The sequence below is a fragment of the Lytechinus variegatus genome, chromosome 12, assembly GCF_018143015.1.
Source record: "Lytechinus variegatus isolate NC3 chromosome 12, Lvar_3.0, whole genome shotgun sequence".
In the NCBI taxonomy this organism is placed as follows: domain Eukaryota; kingdom Metazoa; phylum Echinodermata; class Echinoidea; order Temnopleuroida; family Toxopneustidae; genus Lytechinus; species Lytechinus variegatus.
Window position 1 is genome coordinate 17,630,577 of NC_054751.1, and position 20,060 is coordinate 17,650,636.

General features: G+C 36.7%; 1 protein-coding gene across 4 annotated transcripts in view; it reads left to right on the plus strand.

The window, feature by feature from the left end:
- Nucleotides 1-20,060, plus strand: part of LOC121424852 (bifunctional UDP-N-acetylglucosamine 2-epimerase/N-acetylmannosamine kinase-like) — a 44,574-nt gene that overhangs the window by 19,399 nt on the left and 5,115 nt on the right. For 3 of the 4 annotated variants that reach the window (XM_041620674.1, XM_041620675.1, XM_041620677.1), the window contains exons 2-10: nucleotides 1,575-1,831; nucleotides 2,272-2,316; nucleotides 8,809-9,238; nucleotides 9,610-9,784; nucleotides 13,562-13,774; nucleotides 15,976-16,063; nucleotides 17,574-17,784; nucleotides 18,417-18,549; nucleotides 19,676-19,744. In XM_041620674.1, the coding sequence (XP_041476608.1) occupies nucleotides 1,575-1,831; nucleotides 2,272-2,316; nucleotides 8,809-9,238; nucleotides 9,610-9,784; nucleotides 13,562-13,774; nucleotides 15,976-16,063; nucleotides 17,574-17,784; nucleotides 18,417-18,549; nucleotides 19,676-19,744 (1,621 nt within the window). The remainder of the gene's footprint in view (nucleotides 1-1,574; nucleotides 1,832-2,271; nucleotides 2,317-8,808; nucleotides 9,239-9,609; nucleotides 9,785-13,561; nucleotides 13,775-15,975; nucleotides 16,064-17,573; nucleotides 17,785-18,416; nucleotides 18,550-19,675; nucleotides 19,745-20,060) is intronic. The other variant, XM_041620676.1, reaches the window with a different exon arrangement.

The following is a 20,060-nucleotide window of genomic DNA, read 5'->3' on the forward strand; positions in this document are numbered from 1 at the left end:
AGGCAAGAAGAAGGGGAAAGGGGTAGAATGGAATGAGCTAAAATGCTAGAATGGAAGCTGAATTTGAAAAAAAAAATACTAAGGACATGGCCGGTCTGCCGTGGATAAAAATAAAGAACAGGAATAAAAAATAAGCGTATGAAGCCTACAGGTAGTCTTGCTAAATTTCATGTAATAGCAGTCACAGTGCACTCCTTTTACCTCTTATTTTTAGGAAGGGGAGGGAATATTCTTTTTTCTGTTCATATAAATCATTTACATCCCCATAATAGAACTATCTTATAGTTTCTTATTACTGCATTTGATTTTTGCAGGCATGAAGGCTGAAGAAAGTGCTATTTATGATCACACAGACACTCCAAAGTCTATCATTCTTTTTCATCTGATCAAAACTTTTTAAATAACTATATTTCTTTCTTCATGTTATAGATATTATCCCAAACCTAATATCACATCTCTTTTTCACTTATTTTTCCTTCTCACTTTGAGCTTTAATCAGTCCTAGATTAATTTCATCAAACAAGTAGCAAAACCTTGCAAATAATAATACAAAATTCCTTCCTTTTTTCACATTCCTTTAATTCTATTAAACTCTACCTCAATACAACCTTATATCCGAATCCTACTTTTAATACCTATCTCTCCCTCTGCTTTACTGTATATCTTCCTTTCTCAGTGGTGTCACAGGCTGGGATGGGGCAGGGAGAAGTCTGCCCCCTGGTGGATTTTGCCAGGAAAATGAAGAAAAAATATCCGGAAATGTTAAAAGGGGGAAAGGAAAGAAAAGGGGGAAAAGAGGAAAGAAGCCTGGGAAGAAAGGAAAAGTTAAAGGGAAAAAGGAGCTAAAGAAATGGACATTATTATTAAAGAGAGAAGAAAGGGAAACAGAAGGAAAGAGGGAAAATGAATTACAGAAAGAAGAATATGTTGGAAAGAACTTTTCATTTTGAAATACGAATAAATGATGTGAAAATGGGGAAATAAATAAAAAATTACAAAAATGGGAAGGGAAAGGGGTGAAAGCAAAAAGAAGGGAAGTGGGGTTATAATAATAATAATAATATAGGGTATTTATATTGCGCACATATCCATCTTGTTAGGTGCACATGGTGCTCCTATATTACCCGGCTAAGCTAGGCGTTCATAGCGCACACAGCTTTTTAAGGAATTACTTCCTACCGGTATCCATTTGATTTACCTCACCTGGGTTGAGTGCAGCACATTGTGGATCAGTTTCTTGCTGAAGGAAATTACGCTATGGCTGGGATTCGAACCCACGACCCTGTGTTTCAAAGTCTGAAGACTAATCCACTGGGCCACAACACTCCACGAATGGATGAATGAAGCACACATGTACAGGCCTACAAGCTCAGTTTTTAGCATCCCCTGTTTTTGACATTTCAATTTACAATTCATTTCCTACATGTACCTTGTACATTTCAAATCATGCCTTTGATTTTTTTTAATGATATGAAGTGAAAAAGCACGTTGCAATGATTGCTTGATCATTATCAATGTTCTTGAAGAAAAAAAAAATTGTCAATATTATAACAGATTACCTTTTGTATTTCCAGGTTGCCTACAACCGTTTTCTTCTAAACGAGCAGCACCAACGCAAACTTTCCGGTACCATGGCGACCATGAATGGCACGGGCATCCATGCCAACGGTGACAGCGACATTGTGGAGAGGAGGAAGCTGCGGGTCTGCGTCTCGACCACCAACCGAGCGGATTATTCCAAGCTAGGTAACATCATGCAATCCATTCAAGAAGACGAAGACCTTGAGTTATCGACCATTGTCTTAGGATGTCATCTCATCGATGATTATGGGTAAGTTAGGCTACCCCCACTCCACCCCCTCCCTCCATCTGATGACAAAAAAATTAATGAAAAAAATCAAAATGAGCGAATTGGAGCGAACAATCCTTTGAAGAAAAGGTTACAGGATATATTTCCTTCCTTTTCATTTTTATGCATACAAAATATACCATCTTTTTATATTGGATATAAACTGGTTGACCTCCAGCACTCGGTGGTTACAGCGTATTTGATAAACACTGTCATTTAGTATGAACTTCCATTTAGTTTTCAAAAGTACACATGAATTTCCAGTCAATTAAAGATCGGAATAGTTGTGGGTTGTGGCTATTCCCCCCCCTCTCATTATAAATATGAATATGACAAAATTTAATTTAAAGAATAAAAATATTATTTCCTACCCTTTAATTCAATTGCATTATCCCAGTTACTTTCACCTTATTTTCTCCCAGAGATGTGTATATTGTGGCTGAGAAATATATTAAAGGTTCCAGACCGTAAGTGTGCAATGTATTTCAATCAGATGTTGGGATCATGGTGCTATTCTAATCGGGATCATTACCTGCCCTACATACATGTACATACATGTACATGTATAAAAGCGTAACAGTAACAATATGGAAGTGCATAATTGGTCTAGTTACATGTAGGAATCATTGTTAAGGACCTGGTATTATGTACAGCACATTAACTGGGAGATTATGGTTAACTGATGGGTCTATGGGAGATATTTATCATATTTATTATTGTCTTTTTATGATTACTTTTTATTATGCTTCATGTTTTGGTTTAATATTGTTTACATGAATTATTATAAGAAATTCTCCCCTCTCACTACAGTATTTCAATTCTGTAATTTTATTTTCTTTTAGTCTAAGCTTTTGAAAAAAAATTAGTAAACCATGTAGAGGTTTATATAAACTTTTAGTATTACTATTACTATTAGGAGTTTGAACACTAAATCCAATCCCAATAAATGTACAGAACTGTAGTTTTCCAGTTTACCCTCTATGAATTTGATAAAATGAACTCTTATCATACTGGTACCGGCAATTCTATGCATTTCTAATTTGGTCTGAATATTCAGTAAAGGGTCATTATTGTGAATTAGGTTGGAATAGATCAACTAACTTCCAATATCATGTTGGGGTGAAGATGTGCTACATTTCTCATGTTTTCGAAATAGTGTTGCCATGGTAGCAGTATACATGTATTTTGGCAAAACTAAGGTAAAACAATTTTAGTTCAAACTACACCCTCAGTCTTTAACCAATTCTCATGAAATTTGGCACACACATTGGTATTGATGTAAAGATGTGCGAGACATATTTTTTTGTGTGTCAGAAATCATGTTGTTATGGTAACGACATATTATGGCAAAATTTGGTTAAAAACTTGCAGTTTTAATTACTTCATCAATTTTCAACCAATGCTCATGAAATTTAGCTCTCAGTCACACATATAGCTCTATGGGTAAAAATGTGCAGGATATATTTTGTGTGTGTTGGAAATCATGTTGCCTTGGTAACAATATATTGTAAAAAAAATTAGTCAAAATTCTTGCGGTTTGAATTACTTCATTAGTTTTTAACCAATTCTCATGATACCTTCCTCAAACATAGTTCTTGGGGTAAAAATGGGCATTATTCACCTTCAGTGATGATATTAATTATGGAGATATCTTCCATGCACCCAGCCAAATCAAATAAAACCTGTATTTAACTAAAAGATTAGATAACACATATGTACTCTGATCCTTGACACCATAAACTGAATGTTACTTTTAGACATGCACATATTACAATGTAGTCTTGTAATAAATTGTAATAGTGATACATGTATTCATGTTAAGGAGAGAGAGAGAGGGGGGGTGTCAGATCTTGGGACTGAAATTCCCAGTCTGGTAATAGATTTGGTTCTGTTTGAAACGAAAGTAGTTACCACTTGCAATAATCACACAATCATTCAATATCTATATGTAACATAAATTTAATTCAGAGCGACCAGCTCTATAAATGTACATATAATTAAAGAAATTGAACAATCAGAATTAAATCATGAATCACATGCATATCAACATAACATCAAACTGTATTTAGCAGTATCAGCATGAATTAACCTACATGTATACTGAATATGTTGCAATATGTATCTAATGAGAGTGATTTATTTATATTTAATCAAGGCCTAATAATTTGGCATCCAAACGTGACAATATTTTTGGTTATTAATTCCACCAATTAAGTTTCATCAAAAGAGGGTTTATACTTGGATGAATACCTACACTGGACCGTAGTATATCTAATCTGGTTATAATTTATATAGTTCAGAATAAGGACCCCTTCGACATCGTCAATGACTATCGTTGGTCCGATGAATATAGTCGTCTAAGAGCGAACTGCGGTGGCTTCGACGACGCGAAGTAAAGCGAGCGAACTCTCGACGAAAAGCCAGTCCAGATTCGCGGACGAAATGATGAGGGCTGAGAGCCACAAGATTGCTACGATGAATCACAAGTCACGAACTCTGAGTTCGAGGATGAAGTACGAGCCCAGCTCGTATGAGTTCGAGGATGAAGTACGAGCCCAGCTCGTCCAGTTCTTTGGAACAGTCGTGTCTGGTGAGATGGGGGCAGATGTGGTGGCTTTACCTGGCCTGTGCTGCCTGGATCCAGCCTGCCAACGATGGGGATTAAGACTCAGCTGTGCCTGCACTACACAGCCTGCAACATTCACCCAAAGTAATGGCCTACGAGAACCACACCCTCACACTCCGAGTTAAGACCAAATGTGGAAGGGTCTTCCTCTCCCGAGAATCAAACGATTTCTGATTTGCTTTTACTCAAACACCACTCCATCTTGACTCTCACAAAGACAAAGTCATTAACATTCTCAATATTCCTCTGCTTTACTCTTCCACGCTGAACATATCCAATTAAAACTACTTAACTATCCAAGCTTTAATTTCACCTATTCAAAACTCCCATCTCAAACATTCTCAACAGTCTTTTCCTCTCATACATAAAAACAAACATCTATAGAATTTTAGAGCCCCATTGAACTTAACTAAATATATCAAGTTAAATGACCCAATGCTCATGACCTAAGATTGTCAAGAAGTCAAAGTAAAATTCTAATCCTTACACCCCAGCGGGTTTGATCACTTACTTAAAGATACAGTTGATTGACTCTGGGACTATGACAAGAGTCAACCACCCAAATTCCTTTTATTATATACAAGCTGAATGGTTACTAGGGGTTAACACTAAATAGACTTACAGTCGCATTGTGACAGGGGGAGGGATCCACCAAAGCTAAAGATGGCTATCTTAACTTGCCAATCTTGTGTATTTGAGATTTTCTTCTAGATGATCTAATAAAGCAAATATGCTCATGTACTGCATTTTTTGCTGCTTTTTTGTACAAACATGTACACCTCCTGTACATGGAGTTGAAGAGTTGAAAGACCAATTTTTATTTGTTTGTCAATTATGATCAAAGAAAATAATAAAATTCCCCTTTTATACTTTGTTCCTCTGATGGAACTATTGGATTATCATTATATGTACATATATTGTAATAAGACTACATTAATGGTTACATGTAGTACTCTGTATTCCTAACATCTATTTAAGGGGATGGGGTCCATATTGAATGCTACAGAATTCCAATTTTTTTGCATGTGGTACTAACATACAAACAGAGCTGCCAAGTAGTACTGATTTTCAGTATTTAGTACTGAAAAGTGAGAAGAATGCTGATAGTTTCATGTAAAATACTGATTTTTAATGTTTTAGTTGTATGTGCGGTCCTATGGTAGTTTTGAAAATACTGATTTCCTCACGGAAATATTGATTTTCAGCTTCAAAAATACTGATCCTTTTCAGGTTGGCAGCTCTGTACAAACTAATATGTCTATTTCTAACTCCATAATTGTGATATGGAGCTTTATGTTGCACTTAATATAATAAAACTAATAAATTTAACTAGAAACTAAGTATTTACATGTATTATAAGTGTACAGTATATTTAGAGGTACATGTAAGTAAATGACAAATGAATGAAATAGCAAGATAATAACAGATAATCAGTAATTGCAACAGCTTACTTTTTTGTTGATTGAAAAGGATATTTATAGTTGATTTTGATTAATTTATACTTGTTAGCAATTTTTAAAATTTTAAAGGTGAATACTGCCCAGATGGTGAAAGTCTGAACAACATTCAGAGTATGATGGTGATAGATTTCCCATGCCTGTAACTGAAAGAAAGAATAGAGCATCTCTCTTTCAGAGAACACGAAATCTGGTCATTGAACGACTGGATTTGCCGTTTTTGTCTCACCTGCGAAGCAGAGTGAGACTATAGGCGCCGCTTTTCCGACGGCGGCGGCGTCAACATCAAATCTTAACCTGAGGTTAAGTTTTTGAAATGACGTCATAACTTAGAAAGTATATGGACCTAGTTCATGAAACTTGGCCATAAGGTTAATCAAGTATTACTGAACATCCTATTAGAGTTTCATGTCACATGACCAAGGTCAAAGGTCATTTAGGGTCAATGAACTTAGACCATGTTGGAGGGATCAACATCGAAATCTTAACCTGAGGTTAAGTTTTTGAAATGTCATCATAACTTAGAAAATATATGGACCTAGTTCATGAAACTTGGACATAAGGTTAATCAAGTATCACTGAACATCCTGCACGAGTTTCACGTCACATGACCAAGGTCAAAGGTCATTTAGGGCCAATGAACTTTGGCCGAATTGGGGATATCTGTTGAATTCCCATCATAACTTTGAAAGTTTATGGATCTGATTCATGAAACTTGGACATAATAGTAATCAAGCATCACTGAACATTTTGTGCAAGTTTCAGGTCTCATGATTAAGGTCAAATGTCATTTAGGGTCAATGAACTTTGGCCGAATCGGGGGTATCTGTTGAATTACCATCATAACTTTGAAAGTTTATTGGTCTAGTACATTAAACTTGGACATTAGAGTAATCAAGTATCTCTGAACATCCTGTGCGCGTTTCAGGTCACATGACCAAGGTCAAAGGTCAATGAACTTTGGCCGAATTGGGTGTATCTGTTGAATTACCATCATAACTTTGAAAGTTTATGGATCTGATTCATGAAACTTGTACATAAGAGTAATCAAGTATCACTGAACATCCTGTGCGAGTTTCAGGTCACATGATCAAGGTCAAAGGTCATGTAAGGTCAATGAACTTTGGCCATGTTGGGGTTTTTTGTTGAATAACCATCATATCTCTGTAAGTTTATTGGTCTAGTTCATAAAAAGTGGACATAAGAGTAACCATGTATCACTGAACATCGTGTGCGAGTTAGAGTAGTATGCAAAGTCAGCACTGCTGCTATATTGAACCGCGTGATGCAGGTGAGACGGCCAGAGGCATTCCACTTGTTGTTTGAACAACGCCATGGAAGTTAACAAAAATATTAATGCTGGAAAGAATAATTGGTCTTTTTCTATGCTCATCCATGAAAATGGGGAAATAATATATTTCCCTACATAGTGTACGTTCCTCCATGAAAATAAAGTTCTAGTTTTACGCGAAGAGAAAATCACGGAGCAGTATATTCAAGCATGCATCATGCATGTACAGTATTTGCCACAGGAGTGCGCATTTCGTGAATAGACCTACAAGTACTGTACAGAAGCCAGCACTGTGGATTGAATCTAATTGTGATATCACCTACATTTTGGATGGTACATGTACGTGTTGCACATTCAGCGGTGGGGGGGGGGCGCTACTCGGATTATTTTGAGATAGGATGTGCGGCTTGGAACTCCAAACTCATACTCACATGCACCATGGATTTTTTTTTCTATAAAATATACCTGTACATATAGGCACCTACAGTATATGTATTTCTTAGGATTTATTTGCGAAAGTGGGCCCAAGATGAGTTTTAGAGAAAACAAAAAGGAATTAATGTTTTGCATTGGTTAGCCCTGTAGATTCTAAAATATTAGAAATCCAGAAAACAACAAAACTAATTCTTTATAGAAATTGACCTATGCTAATGAGAGTAAAGTGCATCAACAATTTCAATGGAAGGTATTGGGAGGGGGGTTGGATCACAAGTGTGCAGGAACCCCCCCCCCAAAAAAAAATAATAATTTGGAACATTAACCATTAATTACTAATCAAGGCGGTATGTGTACGTGATGAATAAACTTGTAAATTTATATTTAGGAATTCATATTACTTGGATGGTTTGTCCAGGGTAGGCCGATGATGCTTTAAACTCGAGAAAAACAGATGAAAAACAGATGTTTCATATTGAAACATGTATGATGATATTGATGAATAATCATGGATTTCTCTGTGGTTTGATTCACCCATTGAAGTCTGTATCGTTTATCTACATTGTAGATTCATGGTTGAAATTTGTACTCCTGCCAAATTTGTTAGTTGTCATAAATTGTTAGACAAGATCTGAATAGATTTTTTAAACCTCTATTATGATTACCAATGTTGTAATTTTTATGTTAGATTTAAAAACTGTTGAATTGTATTATATTCATTATTTATGGGAGGGAAGAGTTTTGTGTATAAGTCCAAGTAATGTGTAAAGTTTTAGCATTGTTCCATGAAAAGTTACCACAGGTATTACAAGTGAATTTCAGAGTTGATGTTCCAGTGACAGCCAAATTGCATATTGGTCATTTGTGAAGATTCTAGTGAATAATTGTGTGTTACAGCTCACTGGAGAACAGTTTTCGGAACTGAAGTGGCTACCTTGATATTAAAATGAATATAAGGTTGTTATCATAAACTTGTTTGTATTTATTTCAGTATTGGACACGAACATGTAAATGGGTTCCACAGTTCATTTCACACATGTGTATCCAACAAGGGGTTTACCATATAATTCAGTTCAACAACAATTCATATTGATTGCTATTGATTGTTCTGTAATATTAATTTTGCTCTCAAATTTGTCTCCTTGTCCAGATCTACCTATCGATTGATTGAGAAAGATGGCTTCACGATTGACAGTCGGCTCCACACCATCGTCAGAGGGGAAGATGAAGCAGCTATGGTGGAATCGGTGGGTCTCGCCATGGTCAAGCTCCCCGACATCATGCTCCGCCTTAAACCCGACGTCCTCATCGTCCACGGGGACCGATTTGACGTTCTCTCGTTAGCCGCCTGCGCCGCTCTCATGAACATTCGCATTGTCCACGTAGAAGGTGGAGAGGTTAGCGGCACAATAGACGATAGCATCAGACATACCATCTCAAAGCTTGCGCACTATCACGTGTGTTGTACTGAGCGTGCTCACAAGCGTCTTTTGGCAATGTGCGAGGATAATGACAGGATACTGCTGGCAGGATGTCCGTCATACGACAGGTTATTAAGTGCAGATGTGAAAAACTGTCAGGTAAGCCACAAAAGTTTGATTATAAACAACTTTTTTTCTTTTTCACTCCCATTCTATCATCTGGTGCATATTCATATGTGTCAGGTGTATTACTTGTAAAATGTGTTTAACATAAATTAAGATTAGAAATACAATAAAATAGAAGTAAATTACTTCCATAATCTTTGGAAGCTGATACTAAAAATGCTTAAAAGTTTCCCCTTTTATTAAATTTTTAGTTTTGGTCAATAATATGTGTATTTTTATTTTGTTTCAAGAGGAGAAAGAATTTCACCATAATAAGGTAGTGCATTCAACAGATTAAAATGATATAAGTTCTTTTAATAACAATGTTAACGTTATTGAATTTCCATCTCTTCTCTATCTTGCAGCACATATTAGACAAATGGCTGAAGGGTAAGGGCAAGCCCAAAGAATACATAGTAGCCGTACAGCATCCCGTGACCACAAATATTGTTGACTCTCTGAAGATGTACAGTCTTATGGTTGATGCCTTGATGGAATTCAACAAGCATGTCCTGATGCTGTTCCCAAACATTGATGCAGGTCGGTTAGCCCACCTGTGTTTATTTCTGTGTCACGTCATTAATTGATGTTGTCAATCAATAATCAAACATCTGTTTCAATAGTGCACTTCAAAAGCTGGAAGTGCTATTTTTTATAAGTGTGTTATTGATTTGTGTTTAACTCGTACAGAGTCATTTCACTTAATTTTTTTTCTGGAATATTCAACAGTTGGAATGGAAATTTGCTTTTTGTCTCACCTGCATAGCAGAGTGAGACTATAGGCAGTCAGACTGCAGGTCCCAAGAAAGTGGCTTGTTTCATCCAAGTGATATTCATGACTTGAGATGTTTTGCATATTTAATGAACTTGATGCGGACCAAAACACCTCTTTTCATTCGGTCATTGCTGCTCTAATTGTGCATCGAATTTCATGAATTTGGTACCATTGTAAAGAAGAAGAATCATTCTTTCAGGTCATGTGTTTGGATTTATTCAATTTATTCAAAGATTTTGTAATACAGTGCGTATCAAAAAAAAGTTTACACTTTGAAAAAGTCATGGGAAATAACAAATATACAACATGTGGGTAATTTTTTCACATATAATTATGGGTTTGGGTCTCATCTATCCAATGAAATTAAAAATTTTGACAGAATGTTTCACTTAAGTGAGCACTGTCCATTTTTGTAAAGCTCGCAGAAATCTGTTTGCGCAGAAATGCTTGTTTTCACGCTGTGTCATAAATTTCCCTAGCACTTTTAGCCAATTGACATAAAACGGATACATTCAAGCATTTTGTAACAATTTTGCCGCCCAAATTTGAAATTTCAACACTTAGTAAGCACAACCTTTACCCTTTTTGTGCCAGCTGGATCTGAAGACATAACTGAATCTGAACAAAAGTTTATATCAGACATCTCCAGCATTTTTCACTAAGTTTTTATCATTTAAAGTTGGTTTACATTTCATTTTTCATTTAATACTTGTTTCTCCACACTTTTCCCAAGCTTGGCAACGATTAACAAAATGAAAATCAAGCCTAAGCCATTTCACGTAAATCACAGCTCAGTGTAAAGCAAATATTATCACGATGGACTCGGTGTGTGGGGGAGTGGGGTGGGGCGCTATGCACTCTTCGAAGTGTTTGGCAAGGAAACAAGTTTAAACAGGTAAAAGATATCTTTAAATCAATTTTACTAACTAATTTTCACGTGTTCTTCATGATTAAGGTCTACTTTTATTCGCATAACTATTTCAAAGTTCTGCGCAAATCATTTTCACCAACTTTTCGAAAGTAAGTGGTGCTCATTCGAGCGGAAATATTTTTCGACAGTTATATCGTCATTTGCTTAAATGGATCTGTACCAATACTAAAACGTGGAAAAATCGTCAGGATATTACTTATATATAATTTTACAGGATTTTTTCTAAGTGTAAACTTTTTTTTGATATACACCGTATAGGTTAAAATTTTAATCTAAAATATGCTACAAAATAAATATTTTCACCTGACAAAAGCTGCTATTTTCACACTTTATTTATGTTTGAGCCCAAATGATTTTTATATCATGATAAAGCTGAATATGTATGCTTTGAAATGATATAGGTTTCAAAATAAGAATTGGTTTATTCGGGTCAAGATCACACTTTTCATATGCCAAGTACATAAAGCAGTTAGAAAACGAGAATACTGCACTCTGATTGGTCAGAGAGACCACCCAGTGTCAAATTCCAATGGTTCCAGTGCCTGGGTTCGTGGGAAGGTCACACTTCCCATCTGGTAATCTCCTCAAATACCCCGCGCCTGTCATTCTGTGAACCTTATCCAGCCAATCAGGACTCTGGATTTCATGCAAGTACAAAATTTCAGAAATCTCTTCTTGTACCTTGGTGGGGAAAGTGTGATCTTGACCCGATTAAAAGGTGCCGCATATCAAGAGTGGCATTGTGAGAAAGTACAGAAGTTCAGCTTTATGGTGATATAGATATCATTGAGGCTCAAAATAAAAAGTTTTGCACAATTTGCAAAAGAAAACAGAGGAAGAAAATTCAGTTTTGAGGCACACATTCAGGCCAGAAATTTACTTATTTAACAAAATATTGTATACAAAATAAATGACCAATATGAAAGAGTAACTTTTACTCTATCTGATGGTGCAATAATATTTCATTTTACTTGAGGTTAAAACAGGTAAATTCTCAGAGAAAGAAAATCTCACGAATCACGAGATTTTGCAAGGAGGAGGATTCAGCCACGAGATGATTTGGATGAATCTGGCCTTTTTGCTCATTAGCATAGGGACCTGCGGTCTGACTGTAGGCGCCGCTTTTCCGACGGCGGTGTCAACATCAAATCTTAACCTAAGGTTAAGTTTTTGAAATGACGTCATAACTTAGAAAGTATATGGAACTAGTTCATGAAACTTGGCCATAAGGTTAATCAAGTATTACTGAACATCCTAGTAGAGTTTCATGTCACATGACCAAGGTCAAAGGTCATTTAGGGTCAATGAACTTAGACCATGTTGGGGGAATCAACATCAAAATCTTAACCTAAGGTTGAGTTTTTGAAATGTCATCATAACTTAGAAAATATATGGACCTAGTTTGTGAAACTTTGACATAAGGTTAATCCAGTATCACTAGACATCCTGCCTGAGTTTCACGTCACATGACCAAGGTCAAAGGTAATTTAGGGTCAATGAACTTTGGCCGATTTGGGGGTATCTGTTGAATTACAATCAAAACTTTAAAAGTTTTTGGATCTGATGAATGAAACTTGGACATAATAGTAATCAAGTATCACTGAATATCCTGTGCAAGTTTCAGGTCACATGATCAAGGTCAAAGGTCATTTAGGGTCAATGAACTTTGGCCGAATTGGTGGTATTTGTTGAATTACCATCATAATTTTGAAAGTATGTTGGTCTAGTTCATAAAAGTTGGACATAAGAGCAATCAAGTATCACTGAACATCCTGTGCGCATTTTAGGTCACATGACCAAGGTCAAAGGTCAATGAACTGGCCATAATGGGGGTATCTGTTGAATTACCATCATAACTTTGCAAGTTTATTGATCTGACTTTTGAAACTTGGACATAAGAGTAATCAAGTATCACTGAATAAGTTTCAGGTCACATGATCAAGGTCAAAGGTCATGTGAGGTCAATGAACTTTGGCCACATTGGGGGTATTTGTTGAATTACCATCTTATCTCTGTAAGTGTATTGGTCTAGTTCATAAAACGTGGAAATAAGAGTAACCAAGTATTACTGAACATCTTGTGGGAGTTATAGTAGTTTTCAAAGTCAGCACTGCTGCTATGTTGAATCGCGTGATGCAGGTGAGACAGCCAGAGGCATTCCACTTGCTGTTTTTACTTGTATACGTATCCATAACCTTTTCTGTTAATATGTAATTCATGTAACAATGTTTTCTATATGACCCCCCTACCCTTTTAAAGTATTTCTAAAAATAATTTTGAAGGTTATTTCAGATTTGGGCTTTATTTTCAATTTCATGCATGAAATGTTTGGCATGTTTTGTTAAAATGTGCCTGAAAAAAGAGATTATAATGACAGCCTGAAAGCTGAGCTGCAATCGTAGTCTGTTATCTGCTAAAAATTGATGGACTCTTGTAGCAGGGTCATCCTCTGAAGTGCCTCAAACTTGAAAGTTTCACTATGATTTTATTGTGATAGATTCACTTTGATAGCAAGTTGCCATCATTGATAAATTCATGCAGCGAACCCGATTAAAGAGTTTAAATGTATGTGAACGACGACATAGTTTTCGTTTCCTTCATCCTATCCCAGGAAGCAAAGACATCGTTCGAATCATGCGGCAGAAGGGGGTGGAGACCAACCCCATGTTCTTTCCTGTCAAGCATATACCGTTTGAAGAATTCATCATCTTAGTCGCCAATGCAGGGTGTATGATCGGGAACAGCAGTGCGGGAGTCAGAGAAGCTGGAGCGTTTGGTACACCGGTAGTCAACCTAGGATCAAGGCAAACAGGGAGAGAAACAGGTCAATAATTGATTTATTTATGGAAAAAAATGGCAAATTTTATCTAAGCAGTGTGCGATATGCCTGTTTTCAAATCAATCCCTGACATTCTTTGGAAATGTTTACAATGATTCTGATGGAATATCTAAACATTAAATCTAACATGAATCCTAATCCCACACCTGATGATTGTGTAAAGTCATCTAAGAAATAAAAGTCTGTATGGTAATCTACAGTAAATGCAGAAGAGTCGGAAATGAATTCAAGCACTTTGTACTTTGATAGTCAGAAGTTACCTTGGAGACAACCCAGTGAGTCATGCCTTATGGGACAAGAGACACTCTTGTTCCAGCATAAGTGATTTATTTTTTTGTTTCTAAGCAGTCAGACCTCCTCCCAAACAAACACACACACACACACACTGTCGTTGGGCAGATCTGAAGATAAATGACTAATTGAAACTTATAGCAGTATTGATACACATGTGCCATTTCTACCTGGCAGTAATCTACTACCATGTCTGCTAATAATAAAACTAACTCATAAAATGCAGAATCAATAGCTTGTAGATAGTTACATGTTCCACCATACAAACATAGATAGTTATTCAAGGCCATTCTTGTGGAGAAACTTGTTTTACTATTTTAGATTGCATACATGTAGCTTTACCTTAACCATTCATTAAAATTGATTTTGTAATATTGCAGAATTTTAAAGCCCTGTCACATTGTTTCATGTAAGCCTTGTGTGGACTTGTGGGTGGCTCTTTTTCCTACCCGCAGGTTGCTCGCAATGACAGTATCTTGCATGTATCTCACACGTAGTTGCCCACAGAAGTGGACGTAAGTCTGATTTGCATGCAGAAAAGTTTGGGTAGGTGTGTTGTGGGTGATTGCCCGCAACTCATCCACAAGGTTTGCATGGAATGGTGTGGCAGGGACGTCAGAAATTAGTCTGCAGGCACAGGCCCTGAATGAAACTTTGATCAACAGGTGTGTCTCCATGCAAAGACTAGCACATACACAAATTGCTGTTTCAAGGGGGCCTTCAGTACAGAAGGCATGAGTAGGCTGCACATTCAGACCCTTAATTGGAGTGAAGGGTTTGCACATCAGACTAGTCAGATATGTCTTTTAATACACAACTGATTAGGTACTCTTGTTTCAGTGACATTTCAAACAAAAATAGATGCAGATTAAATGTTAAGTCTTTAGAAATTGTTTCGGAAGATAGCTATTGGAAGAAGGGGATTGATTGTTCCATTGACCAGGGTGCTACATAAGCACTTGCCCGATTGCCCGAGGCAAGTAAAAATTAGAGTCGGGCAAGTGTTTTGAAATAAAGACCAAAACTACTTGTCCGAATTGGGAAGGCAAAATTTTCAGTGGAATGACCAAAATTAGGGTTGATTTTTTCGATATATTATCGATCGTAATTTTGGTCATAGCAGGCAAGATAAAATCAATTTAGAAAAGTCATGCAATAACAAGGTACATCAGTACATGTCAAAAGAGAGAAAAGAAGTTCAATGGTTTATAAATAAAACCACAATACTTTCTTTTGAAGAGGTAAAACTTTTTTTTACAAGGATTTTTTCGGGCAAGTGAAATTGATTTTTGGGCAAGTATATTCCAACTATTTAAAAATTTACTTGCCCAACCGGGAAAGTGCTTCTAAAAAGTTATATAGCACCCTGCATTGACCTTCAGATTTCTTTTTAAGATGGTATATTTGACTGAACATTTTGCAAAAAAACAAACAAACAAACTTCCATACAGGTATAACTAGTGCTATTAAAAAAAAAAAAGGAGATGATATTTTGAGTGTTTATGATCATTAAACATGAGCTGTTGTTATTTCTTCTAACCTATTTATGTGCTTTTTGGGCTCACATACTGTAGCAAAATGTGCCTTCCCCTCATAAACCTAAATATATGATTTTGTAAATTTGGCAGCGAAGCATTCATGAGACATCAAAGAAAATATTCCTGTAACAATGCAGCTGTATGCTGTGAAGTGGGCAGTTGATTGACAGTTGCATATTATATACAGCAGGGTTGGGGGTGACATGTTGTCCATGCTCGTCACCATAATAAAGAGAACAAAAGTCGGGGATGGATGTGAGATATTTTTTGTTGTGTACATGTATACAATGGTAATCGACATACATGCATATGGATAGTTTCAAATCATCTATAATTATGTTTTTTTTTACATTTCAGGTGAAAATGTGTTACACTGTCGAGATGCGGATACCAAAGAAAAGATACACCATGCTCTAGAAATCCAATACCAAAGACACTTCCCTCCGTAAGTTTGATTTTCATTCTACACTTTTGTCTATGATTACATGTTAAAAAAAAATATTTTCTTTGTGTGCTGTAATGCCATTTATAGAAGCCAGGGGAGCGTTTCGTGAAAGGACTTGTCGGACGTTTTATCCAACAAGTCCCATTTTATCCGACAGTTACCGTAGGAACAGTGCCTCTCAGCCAATCAAAATCAGGGAAAGATGTCAGATCTGACAACTTGTCGGATGAAAATATTGATGAAACGCTCCCCAGGATTCCATATATATTTAGGATTGGTTACATTCACAGTATTGGTTTCGGTTTCGTATCAAGGATTGGCCAAATAGATAAGTGAAAATTTCCAGCTGCTATTTTCATTTTACATGTATGTCTTACACAGGTTATGGTATAGTATGTGTTTTATGGATGGATGGGTGAAGGGGTGGGGATGATGAATGGACTCTTAAGTGGAAAAGAATTTATTTGAAGAGATGGCTTATTTTGCCTTTTCCATATTTTCAGCTTTCTTGGCTTTCTATCTCTCGTTCTTGCTACCCTTTACACAGCAAAATTATTTCTGTTCTTGCTTATGTTAATACACATGTAGAGTACTACATCTTTAGCTTGTCTGATGAACTCACCGTTTATATCAGATTATCTGCAACAGAAAGCAATAGTATGAAACAGTTCACATGAAAGGTCATGTCCTTCAGTTAACATGTTCCCTTCCTATTGGGTACATTTTAAATTGCTTTAGTTTGAATTTCCTAACTCTACATTCAATTGTTTCCTTTCATGGAGTTCATAGAGAATTTAAAATAACAAACAACTTCATGTAGAAAGAACTACTCAAGGCCTTGATGTGAACTCGGTAATTTTCCAGAGCAAAGGACTTTGCTTCTTGTGCTGAACCTATACTTTTTAAGGCATACAGTGCTGCAAGCACTAATGTCTAAGCTCAAATTGATTATGCAAATAGCAATGACGTATATGCACCAAATGAAATCCATATCACCTGTAGAATAATTGTTTACTTTTCATATTAGACTCTACTCTACTCAAACTGGTTGGCCAAGATCTTGAAGGTTTTGAAATGACCAAATGCATTTTTAGAGTAAACAATATGTTTAGTGTTTATAAAATTGCATGGCAAATATGATATTTGTAAGGAAAAAAAAGAAAGAAATTAAATATAGCCACCCCCTCTAACACTGATGAGTGTCTGCCATAGTAAATCAGCCCATTTGTGGATCTATCCCCCCCCCTCCCCTTGAGCAAAAATATCAAAACTCTGGGAAAAACAATTGAAAAGTGTGAAAAAACTGCCCCAATCATCTCATCAAGGGGTATGGGTGATTGTAGTGAAATTTGTATTGCTTTTTACAACATTTTGGAAGAAAAATTGGATCGCTTGTGTCCCCATGAGATTACACTTCTGAAAATTACATGTATGGGAACGATAATCATCAAACCCTCTCCAGCTGACATAGCACCAAATGAATTCATCATCTTTCTCTTTTTCATGTCAGATCTTACATCTATGGGGATGGGCATGCAGTACCAAGAATCATCAAGTTCTTAAAATCAATCAAAAAGGATGAAGCCATCCAGAAACAGTTCATCTTCCCACCCATGCCAGAGAGCCCCAGCATAGACATCGATCACATCCTAGAGACGCAGAGTGCCCTCGCTGTTGATATGGGAGGAACGCAGCTCCGGGTGGCTTTGATAGCTGCAGATGTAAGTGAGCCCGTCATCATGAAACCTGTATTCATTGACAGGTTACAAACGATTGTCAAAAGAAACTAAAATTATATTTTCTTTCTGTTGCCTGTAAAGAGCAATTTTTGCCATGTGATTGTTCCGGGTTCTTTACAGCAGGTACGTGCCACAGGAAACAGGTCTTGGCCCAAAAGATTTACCATTATAATTATGCCATCATGTTAACTACATGTAATACCTCTGTCACATTTGCTCTACGTTGTCCGTACGACGAGTCAAAAACAGCCGTTATGATATTTTTTTGGACCAGCTACATATAGGTGGTTTGAATTACATGTTAAATTAATTAAACGGCAGTTTTCAATTCGCCATACGCCCGCTGTAGAGCAAATGTGACCGAGGTATATATGTACAATTAAAACCTTGAATTTGATGGGCTGATGGGCCATGTTCCCATATTATACCAAGATGAAAAAAACCACCATTACTCTCCATGACAAGTTCTTTTGTTCTTGTTTGTAAAGAATTTGTAATGGTAGATTTCCATTAAAAAAATACAATGCAAGACATGATTTGAGTATGAGCTTTAGGTGTGCTAAACTAATTGCGAACTAAAAATAGGGTCATGCATGTTTTTTTTTTCATAACAGGGTGAAGTTAAATTGAGGAAATCCAAGTTAACACCCCACACAACCAATGAAGAAAGAATAAAAGCACTTCTGGAGCTTCTCTTAGAAGCAATGCAGGAGAGTTATTCCCTTAACTGCAGAGTTCTGGGTGTCGGTAAGTTTACCTTTCTCTCTTTGTTTTACCCTTTCAGGATACCATTCATAGCTCTGATTTACAATTTGACAAGTATTCATTTTCAAGAAAGTGTGTCATGAGCATTAATTTGGACAAGATTACAAAAATAAGTTACTGATAGACAATTTAAAAAGTTATAGAATTTACTGTACCATGGCTGCATCTTTGGGGTCGGCTAATTGAAACGTTCCTTTCAATAGAAATTGGTGACACTTCTTTGCCTGACCATGTAGGAAGTACCTTCTTGAATGATGTGAATATTAATATTAGTCGGGGCGTCGTGGTGTAGTGGTTATGACTCTCATCATTCAATCTGAGGGACGTGGGTTCTATTCCCAGCCATGGCGTGTTTTCCTTGAGCAAGAAATGTACCTACAATCTGCTGCACTCGACCCAGGTGAGGTGAATGGGTACCTGGTAAGAAGGATTATTCCTTGAGCGCCTATATAGGCAGCGCAGCTGAAGCTTTGGTAATAGTATCAGCGCTTCGTATCCTCGGGCAAAAAGGACTGCATGTATATGAATCCAGCTATTATTAGTGATTGGTGGTGATTCTTTTTACCTGATTGCTAAGAAAGCATGAATGCTTGTAAGCAAGCAACCAGAGGACCGACAGCTTAAGGTCCTCTCCGAAGGACCTAGTACTGAGGATTAATGCCTTACCAAAGGGCACTAGCGCACTAGTGGGAATCGAACCCGGGTCACCGGAATACGAATCCCCCGCTCTATCCCGACTGAGCTATCGCGCATCCATATTAATAATTATTAATATTATTAATATTACGGTACATCAGGGGCCCGTTGCAGAAATAGTTGCATTTTAAACGAAGCTTGAATCATCAGGCACAAGTCCCTAATATGTGCATTTCATCGGTCGAAAGTCAAGTTGCGTTTGGTCGAAGCTCTTTTCTGCGATGAGCCCCAGATCATATTTTAGAGATCTTATTTGATCTCTATCCCCACCTTGCATAATGGATAGTGTACATGACCGATGTTATGCTCTTCGCCCACAAGAGAAGTAAACTGTAACTACGTAAACTTTTTGTTTACTCCAATTATGTGGAAGTTTAGCCTGATAAGAGCTTTATGTTTTGTCCTTTTATAGGCATCAGTACTGGAGGCAGGGTAAATTCTAAGGAAGGACTTGTCATGCATTCAACAAAAGCCATAGCAGGTGAGTTGGTCAAATATGTTCTCCATGCTGTTTGCATTTGTTGTATGGGATGACAGTTGGTAAACCACTTCTGTATGTACAAAGTCACATATGCCAAGTTGGCATGAAGTAGTAGTTGTGTAGTAATAATGCAAGCCTGCCAGTTTCTCCTTTTTCCAGGAGTTACCTTGTTTTTAAGATTTTTTATCAACTTAAAAGAGGAGCATTCTGTTTTTCCAATTATTTAAGATAAAAAATGAATCTGCCCATGTATGTATTTGTGTGGTGGGGTATAGGTGTAAGAGTAATTTAGTTTTTCATCACTTGTAAATTCTCA